Source organism: Crinia signifera, chromosome 11 (assembly GCF_055691185.1).
Source record: "Crinia signifera chromosome 11, ASM5569118v1, whole genome shotgun sequence".
Taxonomy (NCBI): domain Eukaryota; kingdom Metazoa; phylum Chordata; class Amphibia; order Anura; family Myobatrachidae; genus Crinia; species Crinia signifera.
The window spans coordinates 53,897,948-53,919,612 of NC_139227.1; the positions used below are offsets into that span (position 1 = coordinate 53,897,948).

Consider the following 21,665-nt stretch of genomic DNA (forward strand, 5'->3'; position numbering starts at 1 on the left):
CTTTTGACAGTCCACGTCACAGGGGATTCCCTGATGACGCGCCTCCTTTTTTCTTCTAACCATGAGTGCTGGTCTTTTCCTGTCCTACACACCTAGACTGGGTAATTGCTGTTTAAAATACTATCTGGACCCTGCACCAACCGTTTTTTACTATTTGCATTGAGTGCTGTTTTTTCTAAAAAGACTTTGTATCCCTCATGAGGGATAATTAATAATCAAGCCATGAAAGAAGTTCATAATAACCAGTGGCGGATTCAGGGGGGGGGGGCACGTGCCCCCCTGTCATTTCATTTTGTAGCTGAGGACCAGGGCTTTCCAACGAGCCCAGCCCCGTGTCTCTAGCCCCCAGGGAACCAGAGATATCGCCTGGCAAAGCTGTAACGTTTTTTCCCCATAGGATAATATGGGACCCGTCAATTCTGACCCCCACCCGGTTCCGACGGCTGCCAGTTCCCCCCCTGGCATCACAGAAGCTTGTGGTTGATCTCATTCAATTCCAAATCGGGCCTTTAATATGATACCAGGCTGGTCCATATCGGTCAATCGGTTCCAGAGATATTACGTGTAAACTAATTTTTTTATTTTTGAAATATAATTTCATGGTTGTTCATGTTCTTTGAGGGCAGATCACTCTGGAACCAAACGTTCCAATTTCACTGGACCAAAATCATTCAAAGCCCACTCAAAAGTTCTTCAATATGATACTTGTCTCATGTAAATGGATCAGTTGGTTCCGAAGATATAGCCGGTTAAATAAGATAACTGCTTAAAGAGGGGGAGAGGTGGTTTTCTCTCCCCCTCACACCAGAAAATGCAGGGACTAGGCTGGTGTAAAAGGGGCCAACCTGGGAATGCATTTTCTGGTGTGAAAGGGGTATTATTTCAAATAGCCGGGACCTGCAGTGCTCTGAATACAGCCAGGCTCTGCCAATGTCAGTGGCTATAACTTCTGCCTGGCGGCTGTCCCCCATTTACCACGAGCATGTATTCCCCTTGGCAATGAGCATGTAATCCCACATGGCAATGAGCATGGAACCTCTGGCAATTAGCATGGAACCCTTGGCAATGAGCATGTAGATAAGCAGCACTTATGTAGCATAATTTTTAATAGGCATTATGGTGTTTGACATAATACATAATGGACATAATGGCGTGTAACTTAACGTGTAATGGACAATGAGTGTAAATGTTTAATGCGCGCCTTTGGTGGACAATGTTCCTGTTTATGAAACGTATTGTGAATTTTGTCTTAATCTGTGTGGCATTATGTGAATTCTGGCTCAATCCGTGTGGCATTATGTGAATTTTGTCTCAATCCATGTGGCATTATGTGAATTTTGTCTCAATCCGTGTGGCATTATGTGAATTCTGGCTCAATCTGTGTGGCATTATGTGAATTTTGTCTCAATCCATGTGGCATTATGTGAATTTTGTCTCAATCCGTGTGGCATTATGTGAATTTTGGCTCAATCCGTGTGGCATTATGTGGATTTTGGCTCAATCCGTGTGGCATTATGTGAATTTTGGCTCAATCCGTGTGGCATTATGTGGATTTTGGCTCAATCCGTGTGGCATTATGTGAATTTTGGCTCAATCCGTGTGGCATTATGTGATTTTTGGCTCAATCCGTGTGGCATTATGTGAATTTTGGCTCAATCCGTGTGGCATTATGTGAATTTTGGCTCAATCCGTGTGGCATTATGTTTATTTTGGCTCAATCCATTTGGCATTATGTGAATTTTGGCTCAATCCGTGTGTTATTATGTAAATTTTGGCTCAATCCGTGTGGCATTATGTGAATTTTGACACAATCCATGTGGCACTATTTGAATTTTGGCTCAATCCATGTGGCATTATGTGAATTTTGGCTCAATCCGTGTGGCTTGATGTGAATTTTGACACAATCCATATGGCATTATTTGAATTTTGGCTCAATCCGTGTGGCATTATGTGAATTTTGGTTCATTCCATTTGGCATCATGTGTAAGGGGCAAGTATAATGGGGTCTAGTATTTTATTGCATAATGTGTAGAAGTTGTATATGGTGTTGTACACTACACTCAAGGACACGCCCCCTGTTGAGTGGCCACACCCCATTTTCCAGAGCGCGCCTTCGGTGCGCGCACAACTGCATCCTTCACTTTTGTCACCATGGTGGGCCTGCGTACTTTAAATGCCAGGGCCTATTTTTAATCCCATTCCCACCCTCTCTCTGCCGCTCTCTTAGCATGTACACTGACACCACTAACACCGCCCCTCCCCCACCTAAACCCTCTTTTATCATGGTGCCCCCCTGTCATTTTATCCTGGATCCGCCCCTGATAATAACAGCATAACCATGTACAGTAACGGAGTGTACAAAATCCTAACACAGAGGTCATGTATCTTGTCCAATGTTTGGTAGATATTATAACACGGTAAACAGTCATTTTTTCAAAATTTATACACCTCCAAAATACACCATACACATATTTTTATGTATTATTCAATATCCCTATTTGGGACCCTGACAATATGGGGTCACATACATCTCACCCTATGAGGCCGGGGATCCGTGCAGTCACTCAATGTGTTTCTAATGTAGGGTACACACCAGATCAATCATGATCATGAGCAGATCATGAGACGATCATACGATGGTCGCACGATCTGTTGGAGCACACGACCTGCTAGCCGTCTGCATACAATCCAATCACAATCTGTACCATACTTGCCTACCTGACCCTCTCCATGCGGGAGAAAATGCTCTGCTCCTGGACTTCCCTGGGTAATGTATGATTGCCAGCACTTGTGGTAAAACACCTTTACGTATGTATGCATGTATGTATGTATGTATGTATGTATGTATGTATGAGGAAGGCAGTATATGTACTGTATGTAATGTGAGACCCCATTCCCACCCATCTGTCCATCTGTTTGTATGTCTGTCCATCTACTGTATTTCTCCATATCTGGATTCAGTATTGAATCCCGGCGGTCGGGATCCCGGCGTTCAGAATCCCGACGCCGGAATCCCGACAGCCGAAATGCCGACAAGGGGTGGACGTGGATCGCCCCCCCCTTGCGGGCTTGCTGCGCTCGCCACGCAGCGGGCCCGGTGCCTCGATACGCTCGGCACACTAATTTATTCTCCCTCCAGGGGTGTCGCGGACACCCCAGGAGGGAGAATGTGTCGGCATTTCGGCGGTCGGGATTCCGGCGTTGGGATTCTGAATGCCGGGATCCCGGCCGCCGGGATTTTAACTGCATCCCCCATATCTTACTCCGTTGGACCGTCTATGCCTGCCCCCTGACTGATACTCTCTCTGTGTCTCCCCGACTCTCCCTCCCTGACGCTACAGTATCTCTCTCTTTCTGCCCATCTCTCTCTCGACACTGTCTCTCTCCCTCCACAACTATGTCTCTCTTTCACACTGTCTCTGTCTCCTCCTCTCTGCATGATACTCTCTCTTGCTCCCCTCTCTTTTTCTCTCCCTCCCTTGTGCACTCTCTCTCAATCCTAACATCTCTCCCTCGCTCATCCCTTTCTCACACCACCCCATCTCTCTCTTATTCTCCTTCTTTTCCATGAAACCTCTAATTCTCCAGGGGCATTGTAATGGGGGGCCCTTTCAAAGATTTTGCTACAGGGCCCTGAATTTTCTAGTTACGCCCCTGATTGACAATGTGCAGTTTTGACAGCTCATCTGGTTTTACCTAGAAGTAATATCAGTAGCTATCGTTTGCTTAGAGCTCTGCATCAGGATGGGCTTTTATTAAAGCCTGTGTCTCAGCAAGGTGTGTGGATCATAGGGTAGCAATGTATTAGATAGAAAGTGTCTAGGTTGACAAAAGGTCAGCAATTCAAGGACACAATGGGGAAAAAAGGATGACATAAGCAAAAGGTCGACGCGGAAATGGTCCACACATGACATGGTTGACATGATTTTTTTTCACTTTTTTTCTGTCATTGTGTATATTGAAGGACATGGTGCAAGCCAGGCCATGTGCTTCACTAGGCTCGGAAGCACTTTATCATTCCCAATAATAATACACATGGATAATAAATTATGAAAAATTAAAACATTCTGGAAAACTCATTTTTATGTGTTGTCCATTGATGCGTTGACCTTTTGTCTGTGTGAACTTATTGTTCATGTCTACCAGTAGTGGTCGACCTATTGACTGGCATGTTGAAGTAAAGGCCGGATCCCGTGAAAGAGTAATTTGGCAAATCTGACAGTCATACTTTTCATCAAAGAAATATGGCAGCCTGCTATACAATTTTTTTATTTATGTATTACCAGTTTTTTACACACACCTACACACACATTCCGCAGTGCTCTACAGAGAATAGTTGAACATGCGCATCAGGACCTGCCCCAGTGCAGCTTAGAAGCTATATCCCCTACTACATGTACACACATTCATTCTAGGGTTAATTTTGTTGGGAGCCAATTGACTTATCAGTGTATTTATGGATTGTGGGAGGAAACCGGAGTACCCGGAGGCAATCATTAACAACAAGAAGTTAAATAGATTCATGGTGCTGTACCTATAAAGGTCTAGGGGCCAGGGTGTAATGGGTGTGTGACATGTAACAGGCAGTCCTGTGTAGATTTTTGCTGCGCGCCTTCAGCGTGCAATATCCCTATTTATGGTTTGTCTGGCTCCTACACTTTGATCCTGGCCCCTACATTTTGTGTTCAGGATGCAATGCACAAGCCCAAACAGAAATGTCATCGTGTTCTAAAGTTTTGTCATGTAGCCACTCCCCCTCGTGTCATATGACCACACCCCTAACCACGCCCATTTTTCGGCGCGCGCCTTTGGCGCGCAACACAGTACCACTAAGACATTTTTTCTACTTGCACCACTGATTGCAGGGATATTCATCATGGGGCTCTCCAGCTGCTGTGGGACTACATATCCCAGCATGTTGTGATAATAAAATAATAGGCATGGCATGCTGGGATGTGTAGTTTCAGAGCAGCTGAAGGACTGCATGTTCAGTACCCCCGATGCAGATTATGCCGTGTTCATTGGGGCAGCTGTATTAAGCCTGGTGAAATGCTAAAGTGGAAGGTGATAATGCACCAGCCAATCAGCGCCTTACTGTCATTTTTCAAACACAGCAGATTGCCTGGTGCATTATCACCTTTCCCTTCACCAGGCTTAGTACATCTGCCCTATTTATATGGCCCTAGATACGCAGAGATTTGTGCCAGAGATTCAACACAAGAGATTTCACTCTTTCAGATAATGAGCCACAGTAACTGAAGCCCTATGTCAATCTGTGTCCCAGGCATTTTAATAGGGGAGACAATTCTAGATGTCTGGAAATACATTTCTCATTGCAGATATAGAATAGCAGAGAGATGGGAGAAACTGGAACTGTATTTATTACCAAGCAGCCATTACATGAGTGGTACATCCTGGTTATCTATCGGACACTCAGAGGAAGGAATGCTGAAGTTGAGTCGTATGCAGGTGTTATATATTTATATACACATAATGACAATGTTTGTGAGAAGGCGGCAGCCACATCACTTCTCAGGGGCCACGCCTTTTAGATAATACACCCAATAGATTCCCTGAGCAATGCCAGTAGCACGAGGACAGGAAACGACGAGTCTCCCCATCAAAGGGGCCTTGCTTCCACCAGGAGCAGCTTCATATGACACAGAGATGTTATGGGTCTTTTTGGGGCGCACGGCCTCACAGGGTTTCACTGTGAAAGCTACAGGGTCTGTCTGAAAGCTGAAGGTTGTGGGCTGCAAGAAAACATTCTTGAATGGTATAGAAACACTGGAGCCAGCTCGGATCTGGATGGGTCCCTGAGGCTTTGGAGCCATCGACGAGCCAAAGAGTGGAATGGTGTATTCACCCCCTAGTGGAGAGGAGATGAACAGGACCGCACGTGACTCTCCAAGCTGGACTGGTTCATAGGTCACCTCCAAGCTGACCTCCGACCCGCCTTGTGAACCTGGTGCTGCCATAACCACCTTGTCTACATGGAAATCTGTGTTGTCAACCTGCAGGAAAGAGACTATGACTTGTAAGCATTGAGAGTGTAGTGCAGGTCCCCCTAGCAGCAACCTGGCAGAGACTCTCACCTTGCAGCTGTACTCAGTCTTCACACGCGTGTAGTTAATGAACTTGGTGCTCAGCGTCTGACTGGAGCCGAGTGATGTTCTGAAGTAGAGCGGCCTTTCAGACAGGGCAGCTGTAGCCTTCAGGAGAAGATCGTACTGAAACAACCCGAGATCGCTGCTTTGCAGAGTCAGCCGTCCCGTGGCCTCACCAGCTTTCAGAGGCTGGAACTCAAACATCAGGGCACCCTGGCATGAAAGAGGAGGTTGACAATGTAAGTGTTGGATGACTATAGCATTGCTTAGTGCATGTGCATAACCTTCAGTGGGATCAGTCTCAGACTATTATGTAGCGCGTGCGTGAGCAGTGGTAAACAACCAGGGTGTTGGTTATGGGGAGGGGGGTAATTGGGCATAGGATCTGCGGAGGGATAACTGGTCAGATGTTATGGGGGGGGGGGGGGGGGTAACTGGGCTTAGGTTATTGGGGGGGATAAACAGATGTAGGTTATGGGGAGGGGGGTAATTGGGTTACCCCCCTCCCCATAACCTACATGGGGGGGGCTTGCTCTACGGAGGGATAACTGGTCATATGTTATGGGGGGGTACCTGGGCTTAGGTTATTGGGGGGGGTAAATAGGCGTAGGTTATGGGGAGGGATAATTAGTCTTCAAGTGTTCCCTGAGCACTCACCTCTTCATGCAGCTGATCACATACCGGAAACACCCACATAACCTTCATAAACCTCTCTAATCCATCCCCCCTGTACAGCCCTCACATATCCGCACTTATCTCTCACTTTCCAGTTCTCCTGACACCAGACCAACATTGCTTGATGACTGTATCATAATACACCCCTCCAAGTGCCTCAGCAATCTGGTGGCCATAAAGCAATAGCGAACACCTATTCTTGTGTATCAATGCCTATATCCTTATAGAGTGTAAACTTGCAAGCAGGGCCCTCCCACCTCTGTTTTGAACTGTAAGCCACAATGATATATGCTGCGCTACAAAATAAATTGTTAATAAAAGTATGTAGCAGCGATATAAACTATTCTGCACCGTATACAGCCTCAGTCACACACAATATAGAAGTGTCACATCACATTTCTCAGCACAGTCGCCTGGTCACATTGTGTTGTGATGATGCCTGACATTAGCAATGCTGCACGGGACCTGGCGGCTCACACTGCATGACGTATGGAGACATACGTGGTCATGTCACAATGTATGTTACATGTGATCAGAGGGCCTCATTCAGAGGTGGGTGCTATCTGGACGCAATGCCGATGTTTGTGCATTATGGAGGGTAAGAAGGGTGATGTATGGTCACAAGCAGGCTTACTGCATCTTTGGACGCGGTTGCCTTTGCACACAAGCAGCTAATTAGAGACGCCACCAATGGAGCGTAGCTATAGGGGACGCGTTACCTCAGATTGGGCAGGCACCGTAATCTGTGGCGGTAGGTTAATTTCCGGCACTCTGCATTCAGTGGTGAAAGTGACCGGCACAGACAACGGGTTCTCCACCCGCACCGTTGCAGCAGTGCTTTGTCGCACAGGTGTAACCATCTCAATGGTGTTGATAATACCGGGTGGTGTGGACTTAAAAGTAACATAATAGAAGAGATATTCCTGGGTTGTCTCATTCCGGAAGGTCACCTACAAGCAGAAGGTGGAAACAGATCAGAAATGGGGCGAGAGGGTCACAGTTACTCTGTGACAGGCACCCAAGTTGCTCACCTTGGAGGAGAATGTGCCCTCCTTGTGCGAATGAAAATACAGCTTGTAATCTCTCTTTGCAGCACCTGGCACTTCAAGATAGTCCAAACCCTTAATGGTGGTGGCGCTCTCCAGGCGCTCAGATTTCACCATCTCCACCGTGACCCGAAACCTGAGGACAGGGGGATATCTATGAGCCTACTCTCTGAGAGTACATAAAGAGGACAGCTGGCAGTATATATGGAAAGCTGTATCATCACCCTGCCTGCACTCCACACGCTGCTCTTCTCCCCGAGCTCATTTTAACCTCTGGGTATTATGCTGACAAAAGTTATGGAGAGCAGTTTCATCACCCTGCCCCCACCCTGCTCCTCTTCCCACGCCCAAACTCTGCTCCGCTCCCCACGCCAGCACCGAGCTCTTCTCCTCACACCCTGCTGCTCTCCCCACACCTGCTCCTCTGTCTGCACCCAGACCCTGCACCTATATCCATGCCCGCACCCAGCTCTTCTCCCCGCACCTTGCTCCTCTCTCCGTGCCTGCATCCTGCTCCTCTCCCCATACCCACACCCTGCTCCTCTTTCTGCACCGAGACCCTGCTCTTCTCCTCATGCCCACACATTGCTCCTCTCCCTGCACCCAGACCCTGCTCCTCTCCCCATGCCCACACCCTGCTCCTCTCCCCGCACCCTGCTCCTCTGTCTACACCCAGACCCTGCTCCTCTATCCATGCCCACACCCAGCTCTTCTCCCCGCACCTTGCTCCTCTCTCTGGGCCTGCATCCTGCTCCTCTGCCCATACCCACACCCTGCTCCTCTGTCTGCACGAGACCCTGCTCCTCTCCTCATGCCCACACATTGCTCCTCTCCCTGCACCCAGACCCTGCTCCTCTCCCCATGCCCACACCCTGCTCCTCTTCCTGCACCCTGCTCCGCTGTCTACACCCAGACCCTGCTCCTCTATCCATGCCCACACCCTGCTCCTCTCCCCGCACCTTGCTCCTCTGTTTGCACCCATACCCTGCTCCTCTCCCTGCACCCTGGTCCTCTGTCTGCACGCAGACCCTGCTCCTCTCCCCATGCCCACACGCTGCTCCTCTCCCCGCACCTTGCTCCTCTGTCTGCACCCAGACCCTGCTCCTCTGTCTGCACTCAGGCTCACCTCTGGGTTTTGCGCAGCCAGTTGCTGACAGTCAGAAGTTCGGTGTAAGAGGTCTTACATGGGACCTCTCTGACTATCGTGCCGGAAGACTTGGGAGGATCAGCAACCCCATACAGAATATAAAACAATCCTGTTCCATCTGGCAATGGGAAGAAGATGGAACCCTGAAATCACAAGAACACAACGTCACCAAGGGAAATCGACGATAAATATATATCACTTTTGTCATGTGTCCGATTAAACATGAGTAGATTGCAACAGACAGCAATGGGACAATGCACAGTGGACTGTAATAAGACAACACATGACAGTCTGTAATAAGATACAACATACAAGCACTCTCTATTACACAGGTATACAACATTTACTATATCTAATGCCACCAATGTCACCCACTGATACACATAGGATGGAATACTGATGCCATATTACCTGGTGCTTTTTCCCCTCGCCACTCATGACCAGCGGCTGATAGGTAATCTCATAGGGCTTATTCTGCTGATGTGCTTCCACTATAATGACCTCCGGCCCCTGCCAGTGTTCCCCATCGATGACAGGATGCAGGTGCCACGTGTGGTTGGTCTTGTTGCTCAGAAGGATGGTTTGAGTCTGCTTGCTCCTTACTTGGCACTGAAAGTTCACAACCTGCAGTAAGAGAGGTGACACAAAGCTCCATCACTTGCTAGACTGGTAGAGGGTGGGTGAGGGCACTGGTGCACGCTGGCATCTGAACAGATTTGTGACATCATGGTACGTGTTACATGTAACTAAAAGGCATCATATAAGAGAAATATTTAAATGTGCCAATAATGTAGATGTGACCCCAAAAGCCAATCTCTGCCATTGAACACAGTACAGCATAGTACCACAGAGGTCACACTGTGCAGTACCCCCTACCTCTTTAGTGGGAGGTAGTCCCACGCAGGATCCAGAGAGAGTGAGTGTTAAGGTTTTGCTTCCTTCAATGAAGCAGCTCAGGTTCTCGTAGTGAATATCAGAACGAATCTCATGGGGGTGAAAGACAATGTCGAATGTGACCTCGGTCCCGGCTGTGATGTAACCCATCACTGGTGAGATGCTGAAGTCTGGTTGGAACCGCTTGGTGTCCCACTGAAACCTGGCAGTAACAGAAATGTACAATGAGAAGGATTGTTTATCTCTAGTGCACTCAGTGATTTTCATCCTAGGCTATCACAAAGATGAACACTGTAAAATACTGTGCAACCCTGGCGAAAATACGTAGAAGCTTATCACTGCTACCGACCAGACCCCTCTGGACTGGATGGAATAAACATTCTTGTTGGTGTTTATCTGTCCTTGAGAGGAATTCTTATACCCCATTGCGGGTTACATGCAAAAAAATTTTAAAAGAAAAAGGGATTTTTGAAAGAACTTACCATTCGAATCCCTTTCTCTGATATGGTCCTGGTGACACAGCTCAACACTGGGATGTAGGAGGGTCCGAAGGAGCCAGGCACCTATCCTAAAGTTTTCAGAGGGTAGGCTCCTCCCCTACTGCATCCCGGACTCTTCAGTTCAATCTTTCAAAGCCACTAGAATACATTAACTCAGTACAAACGCCTGCACATATTATATGCACATTTTTTAACAATAACTGTTTCTTTAACCAATTTAACATGAACATCATGAACACTGGCATACTTACTGAGTGTAAGGGAGGGATCTCTGTGTCACCAGGACCATATCAGAGAAAGGGATTCGAATGGTAAGTTCTTACAAAAATCCCTTTTTCTCTTTCAATGGTCCTGGTGACACAGCTCAACACTGGGACGTTCCAGAGCCGGTCCTTTGGGTGGGTACGCTCAGGTCTGCAGCTCTCAGCACTGCTCGCCCGAATGATGCGTCCTCCGACGCAAACTCATGGAATCTATAGAATTTGGCAAAGGTATGAACAGATGACCAAGTGGCAGCCCTGCAAACCTGCTCAGCTGTTGCCCCATGTCGAACCGCCCAAGAGGTGGCAACCGACCTGGTGGTATGCGCATTTATTCTGGCCGTAACAGGCCCTCCAACTTTTGTGTATGCAAATGCTATAACAGAACGCAACCACCTAGCAATGGTCTGCTTAGATGCAGGCCAACCAATTTTGTGTATGTCATACAACACTAACAAGGTATCAGTCTTTCTGACACTCTTAACTCTGTCCACATACATGCGTAAGGCACGCACAACATCCAAATTCCTCAATTTGTCCCTTCTTCTAGAACCCTCTGGGGGTTGAAACACAAATAGAATTATCTCCTGATTTAGATGGAAAGCAGAGCAAAAACTGAGGTACCGTCCGAAGAACTGCCCTATCATCGTGAAATATCAGGAAAGGAGACTTGCATGACAATGCTCCCAACTCTGACACCCTTTTTGCCGATGCCACTGACAACAAGAATACCAACTTCCATGTGAGAAACTTAAGGTCCGCCGACCATAATGGTTCAAAGGGTGCCTTCTGAAGGCATTCCAAAACCAGCGACAAGTCCCAAGGCGCTACTGGTTGTTTGTATGGAGGTTTCAACCGAGACACCCCCTGTAGAAAAGTCTGAACTTCCGGTAATATAGCAATCCTTTTCTGGAAGTAGATGGACAAGGCCGAGATCTGCACCTTTAAGGATTGAAGTAAGCCTTCAATACCCCAGAGGAGAAACCATCCTGTAAAAATTCCATCATTTTTGTCAACTTAAAACGTGATGTATGTGACTTCCTTCTCTCACACCATCGAATGTAGGTCTTCCAGACCCTATAATAATTTGCCGAAGATACTGACTTCCTGGCTTTTATCATGGTGTGAACCACTGCCTCTGAGAATCCTTTATTTCTTAGAATGGCGGTCTCAACAGCCAGGCCGTCAAAATTAATCGAGCTGAATCCAGATGATTGAACGGTCCTTGTCTTAGAAGGTCTGGCCTCAGAGGTAGACGCCACGAGTCCACAGACAATCTCTGAAGCCTCGAGTACCAGGACTTCCTTGGCCAATCTGGGGCCACTAAGATCACCGGGATCGCCTGGGCCTGTATTTTCTTTAAGAGTCTCGCCAGCATTGGGACTGGCGGAAAAACATAAAGGAGATTCCCCTCCCAGGGGATAGTCATGGCATCCACTGCTTCTGCCAGTGTATCCCTCGTTCTGGCATAAAACCTGGGCACCTGATGGTTGAACCTGGATGCCATCAGGTCCACATCCGGAGTTCCCCACTTCAAGGTAATCTGATGAAATACTTGAGGATTTAGAGACTCCATTCCCCTTCCTTGAGCTCCTCCCTGCTCAGGAAGTCGGCCTCTATATTCTCCACTCCTGGTATGAATATAGCTGATACTGCTGGAACATTCTGTTCCGCCCACAGGAGGATTCTGGACACCTCCCACATGGCCAGTTTGCTGCGTGTACCTCCCTGATGATTCAGATACGCCACAGCTGTGGCATTGTCGGTCTGAATCCTTAAAGGGAGGCTCTGTAACCTGTCTCCCACCAGAGAAATCACTTTCCAGACAGCTCTCGGCTCCAAGATGTTGATCGGTAGAGCACACTCCTCTGGAGTCCACAAGCCCTGCAGCCGCAGGTCCAAGACTACTGCCCCCCAGCCCCTCAGGCTGGCGTCGGTAGTTACTACCAGCCAGTTCCAAGCCTGCAGTGACCGACCCCACTGAAGGGAATCCACGTCTGTCCACCATTTCAGAGAGTCTCGAGTATCCGAAGACAGCACTATCTGCTCTGACTTTATGGTCTGTGTGTTTCCTGACCAATCCGTCAAGATGTTCCACTGGAACACCCAAGAGTGGAACCTGGCAAACTGCAGCGTCTCGAACGACGCAACCATTTTCCCCAGCAGCTTGAGGCACCTCCACACTGATGTGCTTCGAGAGCTGAGAATCTCCTGGACTAAGGCGACCAGATCCCTGGCCTTTGCCTCCGGTAGAAATACCCGATGTAGATGGGTATCCAGAATGACTCCCAAGAATTGGAGTCTCTGTGACGGCACCAACTGAGACTTTTGTAAGTTTAAAAGCCAGCCGTGAGCCTGCAAAAAAACTGATGGCTTCTGCCAAGTGACTCTGCAACCTGTCTGCTGACTCTGCTTTGAACAGCAGGTCGTCCAAATAAGGTATCACTGTGATTCCCCTGAGCCGAAGCACAGCCGCCATTACAGACATTATTTTTGTGAATACCCTCGGCGCCGTGGCAAGACCAAAGGGCAACGCCTGGAACTGTAAATGCAGGTCTCCTATCGCAAACCTCAACAGGGCCTGATGTTCTGGGTGTATAGGGACATGAAGATATGCGTCCTGGACATCCATGGACGCCAAAAATTCTCCCTGGTCCAGGCTTAGGAGCACTGACCGTAGAGACTCCATTTTGAAATGGTCTACCCATAAATGGACATTTAGAGAATTCAAATTTAGTATTGGTCTGAAAGACCCATCTGGCTTGGGCACCAGAAACAGAGTGGAATAAAAGCCTTTCTTCCACTCTGCCCTGGGAACCGGAATTACCACCTCCTTCTCTAACAGGGAGTGAGCTGCTCTTAAAAGAGCTGTACGGAGCCGAGCTTCCTTTGGTAAAGACGTGGGAATAAATCTTCTCGGAGGAAGACCTTTGAAGGGAATTTTGTAACCCTGGGCTATAATGTCTAACACCCAGGCATCCTGGTCTAGAGAAGCCCATGCGTCCTTGAAATATGATAGACGCCCCCCCACCTTTACCACTGCCGGGCAAATCCCCTGACAGTCATGCGGAGGGTTTGTCCTCTCCTTTGGTGACAGGCTTCTTGTGAAAGGAGCCAAACGTAGACTTCGGGGCCTTACCCCTGGAAAACTGAAACTTTCCCCTAAATGACTGTCCTCGAAAGGACGCACCACCTCTAGGGGAGGGCCGAAAGGACGGCCTAAAGGCAGAAAATCTGGATGTCTGCTTTGCCGTGGGGGCAGGCAGGAATGTACTCTTGCCGCCCGTGGCCTGTTTAATGATCTCTTCTAATTCAGATCCAAATAATAACTTTCCTTTGAAAGCTAATGTTTCTAAGGCCTTCTTAGACTCATTGTCTGCTTCCCAGGCCTTAAGCCAGAGCACTCTCCTGGCATTGATAGACACTGTGGAAACCCTGGTCGCCATTTTGAGAGCTTCCTCTTCCGCTTCCAACACATACTCTGCGGCTGCCTTAAGCTTCTCCGCCAGCAGCAATACACCAGGATCAGCATGTAAAATGGTGCATAAATCACCAGCCCACTCAATCATGGCCTTAGAGACCCAGGCTGAAGCAATAAGAGGACGTAGGGTGAATCCCACCCCTTCAAATATGGCTTTGAGGTTACCCTCCAGCTTTTTGTCTACAGGATCCTTAAAGGCTGCGCCCCCTTGTACTGGTAATACAGTAGCCTTAGACAGACGTGCCACAGAGGCATCCACAACTGGCACTTTTTTCCCAGAGCTCCGCATGAGACTCTGGCATGGGGTACAGACTTAGGAATCTCTTAGGCATCTGAAGCCTTTTATCAGGGGTTTTCCAAGCCCCTTCCAACAATTCCTGTAAACCTCATCAGAAGGAAAAGTAACAGCCTCCTTACGCTGTCGTATAAACACACCTTTAGCAGGAGTTTTATCCTCCACTGAAAGTTTTAAAGCCTGTTTTACAGCCGTAATAAGATCCTCCACTCCTGCAGCTGAGGAATCTTCCAAATCCTCACCCTGTTCCCAGGGGATATCTGCATATGCTCCCTCCTCTTCATCTACCAATAAAGGCACCGAGTAAGACCTTTTAGGGGTCCCTACAGCATCAACATCAATTTTGTCTAGTAAATCACTAAACCTGTTGATCCCCTTTGCAGTATCCTGCATCACCTGTAAGAAGGCAGGATCTGCCTGGGTAAGAGGCAAGGAGCCAGAGGACTGCTGGGATGATGACATAGGTCTCTGAGATTCTACCAAGGCATCACCCTGTCTGTCCAGCAATTGCACTAAAGCGTTAACTGACCTGCCCAGGGCACTAGCCCACGCAGGTTCAATCTGCTCTGCCCTCTGGGGTTCACTCCCCATGGGTCTCACAGCAGCGCAAGCAATACACAAGCCCCCCTTGGCCATCTGCTCAGGTATAAATTTTTGTGTACACACACATTACAAGCGCTCAGTGTAATAAGGGCTCCCTCCCCCAAAACCACAGCTTGTTGCTCAGACATGATGTAAAGTAACCCACACAGTGCATACAATGTACAACAGCGTTTATACAGAGTCAATGCACGCAGTCACTTATCTGTCTGTCGGTTTCTGAAGCGGGGAAACGATGCCCAGGAAATCCAAACACTCTGTCAGGATCTGTAAGCCAGCTCAACTCCGCTGCAAGCGTTCTGAAAGGCGCCAAAAACAGAGTGAGGGCAGAGACCAAGTCCCTGCTGCTGCGGGGTCTGTGACTTTTGGCGCCAACCACCCCCAGTCAGCCGCTCCCTTGGTAGGATTTCCTAGTTCCAGTATCTACCCCTCGGCTGGGGACCACTTGGAACATGCCTGTAACAACACTGCTGTCCTATCATAACAGGAGCTCAGTGTGTAAGCTCCGCAGAAAATGGCCGCCGCCATCACGGAGCCCATGATCCCCACCTAAACGTGAAGCCGGTTTCAGGACGCTCCGGAGCCCAGGCAGCTTCTTAAAAGAAGCTGTAAGCGCTGCACAGGGAGGCCAGACAGCGTCTCCCTTGTGCACAGTGAGCTGACAGGACGCGGTTCTGTCAGCTCCTGCTGCGCTAGCAGTGTGAGGATTCACTAGTAAGAATCCTCACACTGTGCCTACCTAGCTAGAGTGAAAGTTAATAAAATAATAAAAATCCCCTAACTACTCTAATTCTTCAGCTGCTCCCGCAGCCCTTCAGAATAGCACCCACTCCAGTGGGCACCTAACACGAACTGGAGAGTCCGGGATGCAGTAGGGGAGGAGCCTACCCTCTGAAAACTTTAGGATAGGTGCCTGGCTTCTTCGGACCCTCCTACATCCCAGTGTTGAGCTGTGTCACCAGGACCATTGAAAGAGAAATGTGAGTTTGTCCAATAAATGTATTTTTTATATTTTATCGACAATGTTGCACTAGATGTCATTTTTTAAAGCTTTCCTAGGATACCTGTGGATCGTTTTGAGAAATTGAAAGACCCTTTACATGCCATTGAAATTTTATTTCCATGTGAGTGCCTCCATTTACCATTAAATTGCGTAATTGTGATTACAATATTTGCACGATGGTTTGTTTTCTTTTTCCAAGTTACAGGGTTACTTGGCATTTAAAGTGACTCATTTATAAAATTGTGTAAGTGTATTTCATAAGTATTTTCGCCAGGGTTGCACAATATTATTTGTTGTTACAGTAACAGAAATGGCACAGTGAGGTACGAGGAGAGGATGCAAGGAGAGGAGTGGCACAGTTATGTGCGAGGAGACGATGCAGGGAGAGAAGTGGCACAGTGAGGTACGAGGAGAAGATGCAGGGTAAAGAGTGGCTAAGCGAGGTATGAGGAGAATGTGCAGGGAGAGGAGTGGCACAGCGAGGTACGAGGAGACGATGCAGAGAGAGGAGTGGCACAGTGAGGTACGAGGAGACTGTGCAGGGAGAGGAGTGGCACAGCGAGGTACGAGGAGACAATGCAGAGAGAGGAGTGGCACAGTGAGGTACAAGGAGACGGTGCAGGGAGAGGAGTGGCACAGTGACGTACGAGGAGACAATGCAGGGAGAGGAGTGGCACAGCGAGGTACGAGGAGACGGTGCATGGAGAGGAGTGGCACAGCGAGGTAGGAGGAAACGGTGCAGGGAGAGGAGTGGCACAGCGAGGTACGAGGAGACGGTGTAGGGAGTGGAGTGGCACAGCGAGGTACGAGGAGACAGTGTAGGGAGAGGAGTGGCACAGTGATGTACGAGGAGACTGTGCAGGGAGAGGAGTGGCACAGCGAGGTACGAGGAGACAATGCAGGGAGAGGAGTGGCACAGTGAGGTACAAGGAGACGGTGCAGGGAGAGGAGTGGCACAGTGACATACGAGGAGACGATGCAGGGAGAGGAGTGGCACAGCGAGGTACGAGGAGACGATGCAGGGAGAGGAGTGGCACAGCGAGGTACGAGGAGACGGTGCATGGAGAGGAGTGGCACAGCGAGGTACGAGGAGACGGTGTAGGGAGAGGAGTGGCACAGTGATGTACGAGGAGACTGTGCAGGGAGAGAAGTGGCACAGCGAGGTACGAGGAGACAATGCAGAGAGAGGAGTGGCACAGTGAGGTACAAGGAGACGGTGCAGGGAGAGGAGTGGCACAGTGACGTACGAGGAGACGATGCAGGGAGAGGAGTGGCACAGTGATTTACGAGGAGACGATGCAGGGAGAGGAGTGGCACAGGGAGGTACGAGGAGATGGTGCAGGGAGAGGAGTGGCACAGCGAGGTAGGAGGAGACGGTGTAGGGAACGGAGTGGCACAGCGAGGTACGAGGAGATAGGGTAGGGAGAGGAGTGGCACAGTGATGTATGAGGAGACGGTGCAGTGAGAGGAGTGGCACAGTCAGGTACGAGGAGATGATGCAGGGAGAGGAGTGGCACAGTGATTTACGAGGAGACGGTGCAGTGAGAGGAGTGGCACAGTGAGGTACAAGGAGACGATGCAGGGAGGAGTGGCACAGTGATTTACAAGGAGACGATGCAGGGAGAGGAGTGGCACAGCGACGTACGAGGAGACGATGCAGGGAGAGGAGTGGCACAGCGAGGTACGAGGAGACGGTGCATGGAGAGGAGTGGCACAGCGAGGTAGGAGGAGACGGTGCAGGGAGAAGAGTGCCACAGCTAGGTACGAGAAGACGGTGTAGGGAGAGGAGTGGCACAGTGAGGTACAAGGAGACAATGCATAGAGAGGAGTGGCACAGTGAGGTACAAGGAGACGGTGCAGGGAGAGGAGTGGCACAGTGACGTACAAGGAGACAATGCAGGGAGAGGAGTGGCACAGCGAGGTACGAGGAGACGGTGCAGGGAGAGGAGTCGCACAGTGAGGTACTAGGAGATGGTGCAGGGAGAGGAGTGTCAGAGTGAGGTACGAGGAGACGATGCAGAGAGAGGAGTGGCACAGTGATGTACCAAGAGACAATGCAGTGACAGGAATGATGCAGCGACAGGAATGACAGAGTGAGATACAATGAGGTGATGCAGCAACAGGAATGACAGTGTGAGGTACAATGAGGCAATGCAGCGACAGGAATTACAGAGTGAGGTACAATGAGGCGATGCAGCGACAGGTATGACAGAGTGAGGTACAATGAGGCGATGCAACGACAGAAATGACAGAGTGAGGTACAATGAGGCGATGCAACGACAGAAATGACAGAGTGAGGTACAATGAGGCGATGCAATGACAGAAATGACAGAGTGAGGTACAATGAGGCGATGCAGCGACAGGAATGACAGAGTAAGGTACGAGGCGATGCAGCGACAGGAATGACTGTGACAGTACCTGGCCCCAAGCTCTCCCGTGTTGATCAGGATAATCTTACGGGTGGCTTGGCTCTGCAGCACCACAGCCCCAAATGAGAGATAATCCTGGTCCAAGTTGAGCTCCAAGCCCTGACTGCAGCCTTGTATTACCAGCAGGGAACGCAGCAAGCCGGCCACTTCCAGCATAACTTCCTCAGCAAATGGGGCTACCCGGCTTTGGGGGGTGAACTGCATCTCCAGCTTTCGCACTCCGGTGCGGGCAGGGATTGTTATCTCAGAGGTAGGTGACAGGCTGAGGACCTGCCAAGAAAACAGAGGGACATTTATATATACAGAGTATTAGACCAGTCTCCTATGGGTGTCCAGCTTGGGGTCAGAGTGGGAGGATTTATGAGGGACAGTGGGTTATATGAGAACATTACCTATTAGGGACAAGCACCAACATGCAGTACAAGATTAATAAAATTAGAAAAATGGGTGGCAAATTACAAATTTACTGGTGCATACAGACCACCTTATTGTCCTGCAAAAAGATGCAGTTTGCACCCTCACTCTCAGGAAACGTGTGATACAGACAGTCCCGGCATCCCCTCACTCTCAGGACATGTGTAATAAAGACTGTCCCGGAGTCCCTCACTCTCAGGACACGTGTAATACAGACAGTCCCAGTGTCCCCTCATTCTGAGGATGCATGTAATACAGACAGTCCTGGTGTCCCCTCATTCTTAGGACACGTGAAATACAGACAGTCCCGGTGTCCCCTCACTCTCAGGGCATGTGTAACACGTCCCTGGTACATCCATATCTGTGAGACTTGGCAGAGCCCCACGGCAGCAATGTATAGATGCACTGAGAATGTGGGTGTCCTGTACCTTGGGGTCCTGTAGTGCGGGAACACTGGGGCTCAGGTGTAGGATACAGGTAACAGGAGCTGCACTATTATTCACCACAGTGACAGTCTTCCTCACAGTCTGACCGATCCGCACAGCTCCAAACTTTAGCACTTTATTTTTCGGATCAGCAACTTCCACCTGCGAGAAACAGACATGTTATGTATCATGTATGATGTATGTGATGTGGATGGTGCCGTAGGTCAGTCATATATATAAATATATATATATATATATATATATATATATAGATATAGATATATAGATAGATAGATATATCCAACGTGGTGTCCCTAATGATCCAAACACCCTAGGACACAGACCGGCACTGCAGCAAATTTCAAAATGCTTGTTTATTTACTTCAACGTTTCGGGGGTTTGGACGTTTTCAAAAGCAACACATGCACACAACATGTGAGACAGCTCACCTTTAAATACACAGATGCGATCCAGCACGCCGTGCCACGCATGCCGCCAGGGGACCGCCCATCGTGGGAAGGCAGTGGGAGATGACATTACTGCTAGGTCACTCTACAAGGTTGGTTGCCCTGTAGACCAAAGACCACGGCAGACACGTCTCACCTGCAGCGGTGTGCTCGGCTGTGCCAGAGCGCAGATTGTGCAAGTACAGATACAGAATATCAAAATACATATACAAAAAATACAAACAATACAAATAATCTACAGCAAAGATTCTGTTGCCTCTAGTATTGCACTTTTTATTTTTTTCCACCTCTCCTGCACTCCTTTCAAGTTCCTACAGTCCGCTAATGAATCGCTTAAACATCTCCCCATTTTTGCAAAGTCAGCCTTCCTGAAATCCAACACCTTAGTTTTTGTGTGACTGGAGTTGGATCCTGCCTTGATACTAAACCATACTGCTTGATGATCACTGGATCCTATGTTCTCACCCACATATATGTCTGATATCCTGTCACCATTTGGGAGTATTAAATCTAATATTGAGTCTTTGCAAGTAGGCTCCCTCATCAATTGCTTGAGAGATGCTCCCTGTAGGGAATTTAGAAAATTGACACTTGTAGTTGAACTTGCAAAAGACTCCTCCCAATTCACTTCAGGTAGATTAAAGTCTCCCTTGATTATGACCTCTCCTTTTAAAGCCATTTTAGTGAAAGCAAGCAATAGGCTCCTGTCCAAATCCAGCCCCTGGCCTGGTGGCCTATAGATTACCCCAGTGCGAAAAGTGTCCTATTCCCCCATTTCTATGGTCATCTAAAGGGCCTCAGTTTTTTCTTCAATGTTTTGTATTAAAGTAGCATTTATTCTTCCCATTCTGTCCTTCCTAAATAAATTGTATCCTGGTATAGCTATGTCCCAGTCATGATTCTCATTACACAATGTCTCTGTAATAGCCAATGTCTAGGTCATCCCTTGTCAGTATTGCAATTAGCTCATGAATTTTGTCTCCTAGGCTTCTATTCTCTACCACTCTGGAAGTTATGTATGAGGGCCCCTTCATTCAGTCCCATGCCCCCTTCTCCCACCATCTGTGCAGTAAAGGGGTAATTAGTGGAAATTACTGATGCAGGCTCTACATGCTGAGCGGTTGATATAATACCCCCTACCACCCGAGAGACATCAAAGCTTTCCCCACCCTTACCGCTGGAGGATCGGTAGGCGCACCAATACATTGATATGCCCAGGGGTCTACACAGCTGTTGAGTCCCCTGTATGTATATATGTATGTATATATATATATATATATATATATATGTGTGTGTGTGTATATATATATATATATATATATAATTATTTATATACATTTGGTCTATCTATAATACTTTAACTGACCCGGCATATACTGAGTCACCGAAGTGTCCATCTCCGTGCTTTGCTCCGCCCCTCTGGAAACCCCCTTCTGAAAATCCTGCGTTTGCCCCTGAAAACCCTTATACGAGGACTTCCATTCTCCCAAATGGTTCGCATTATGCGGATCAATAATGACAGGGAAATTGCCATTAATCAAATTGATGCATTGGTTAGCAAACTTCTAGCACGTGGCTCTTCACAAAAAATTCTGGACATGGCTAAAAGTAAAGCCCTTAATTTAGATCGGAATACCTTATTGTCCACGCAGTCACTCAAAAATCAAGGCCTGTCAGTCTTCCCTTGGGTGAACAGATATAATGTAGCATCCCCTGATATTCAGAGGATTGCTAAAAAACACTAGTCCTTTATTTCCTCAGAAACTTCGACAGGCCTTTCCGATACTAGGTTGATGCCGTGTAACTCCCGGGGCAGAAACCTAAGATCATGGTTAGTTAAAACAGATGTGGCTAGTCTCAAACCTGCCAAAACCTTTTTGTCTTTTTACCTACAGGAAAGCCAGGATGCAGCAGGTGCGGTT

General features: G+C 48.3%; 1 protein-coding gene across 5 annotated transcripts in view; it reads right to left on the reverse strand.

Moving 5' to 3' along the window:
* Positions 1–5,363: 5,363 nt before the first annotated feature.
* Positions 5,364–21,665, reverse strand: part of HYDIN (HYDIN axonemal central pair apparatus protein) — a 464,418-nt gene continuing 448,116 nt past the window's right edge. For all 5 annotated transcript variants that reach the window (XM_083165003.1, XM_083165004.1, XM_083165002.1 and 2 more), the window contains 9 exons: positions 19,280–19,438; positions 18,427–18,707; positions 9,852–10,071; positions 9,387–9,599; positions 8,955–9,118; positions 7,814–7,964; positions 7,502–7,732; positions 6,096–6,320; positions 5,364–6,014 (listed from right to left, as the gene is read on the reverse strand). In XM_083165003.1, the coding sequence (XP_083021129.1) occupies positions 5,526–6,014; positions 6,096–6,320; positions 7,502–7,732; positions 7,814–7,964; positions 8,955–9,118; positions 9,387–9,599; positions 9,852–10,071; positions 18,427–18,707; positions 19,280–19,438 (2,133 nt within the window). In that variant the 3' untranslated portion in view covers positions 5,364–5,525. The remainder of the gene's footprint in view (positions 6,015–6,095; positions 6,321–7,501; positions 7,733–7,813; positions 7,965–8,954; positions 9,119–9,386; positions 9,600–9,851; positions 10,072–18,426; positions 18,708–19,279; positions 19,439–21,665) is intronic.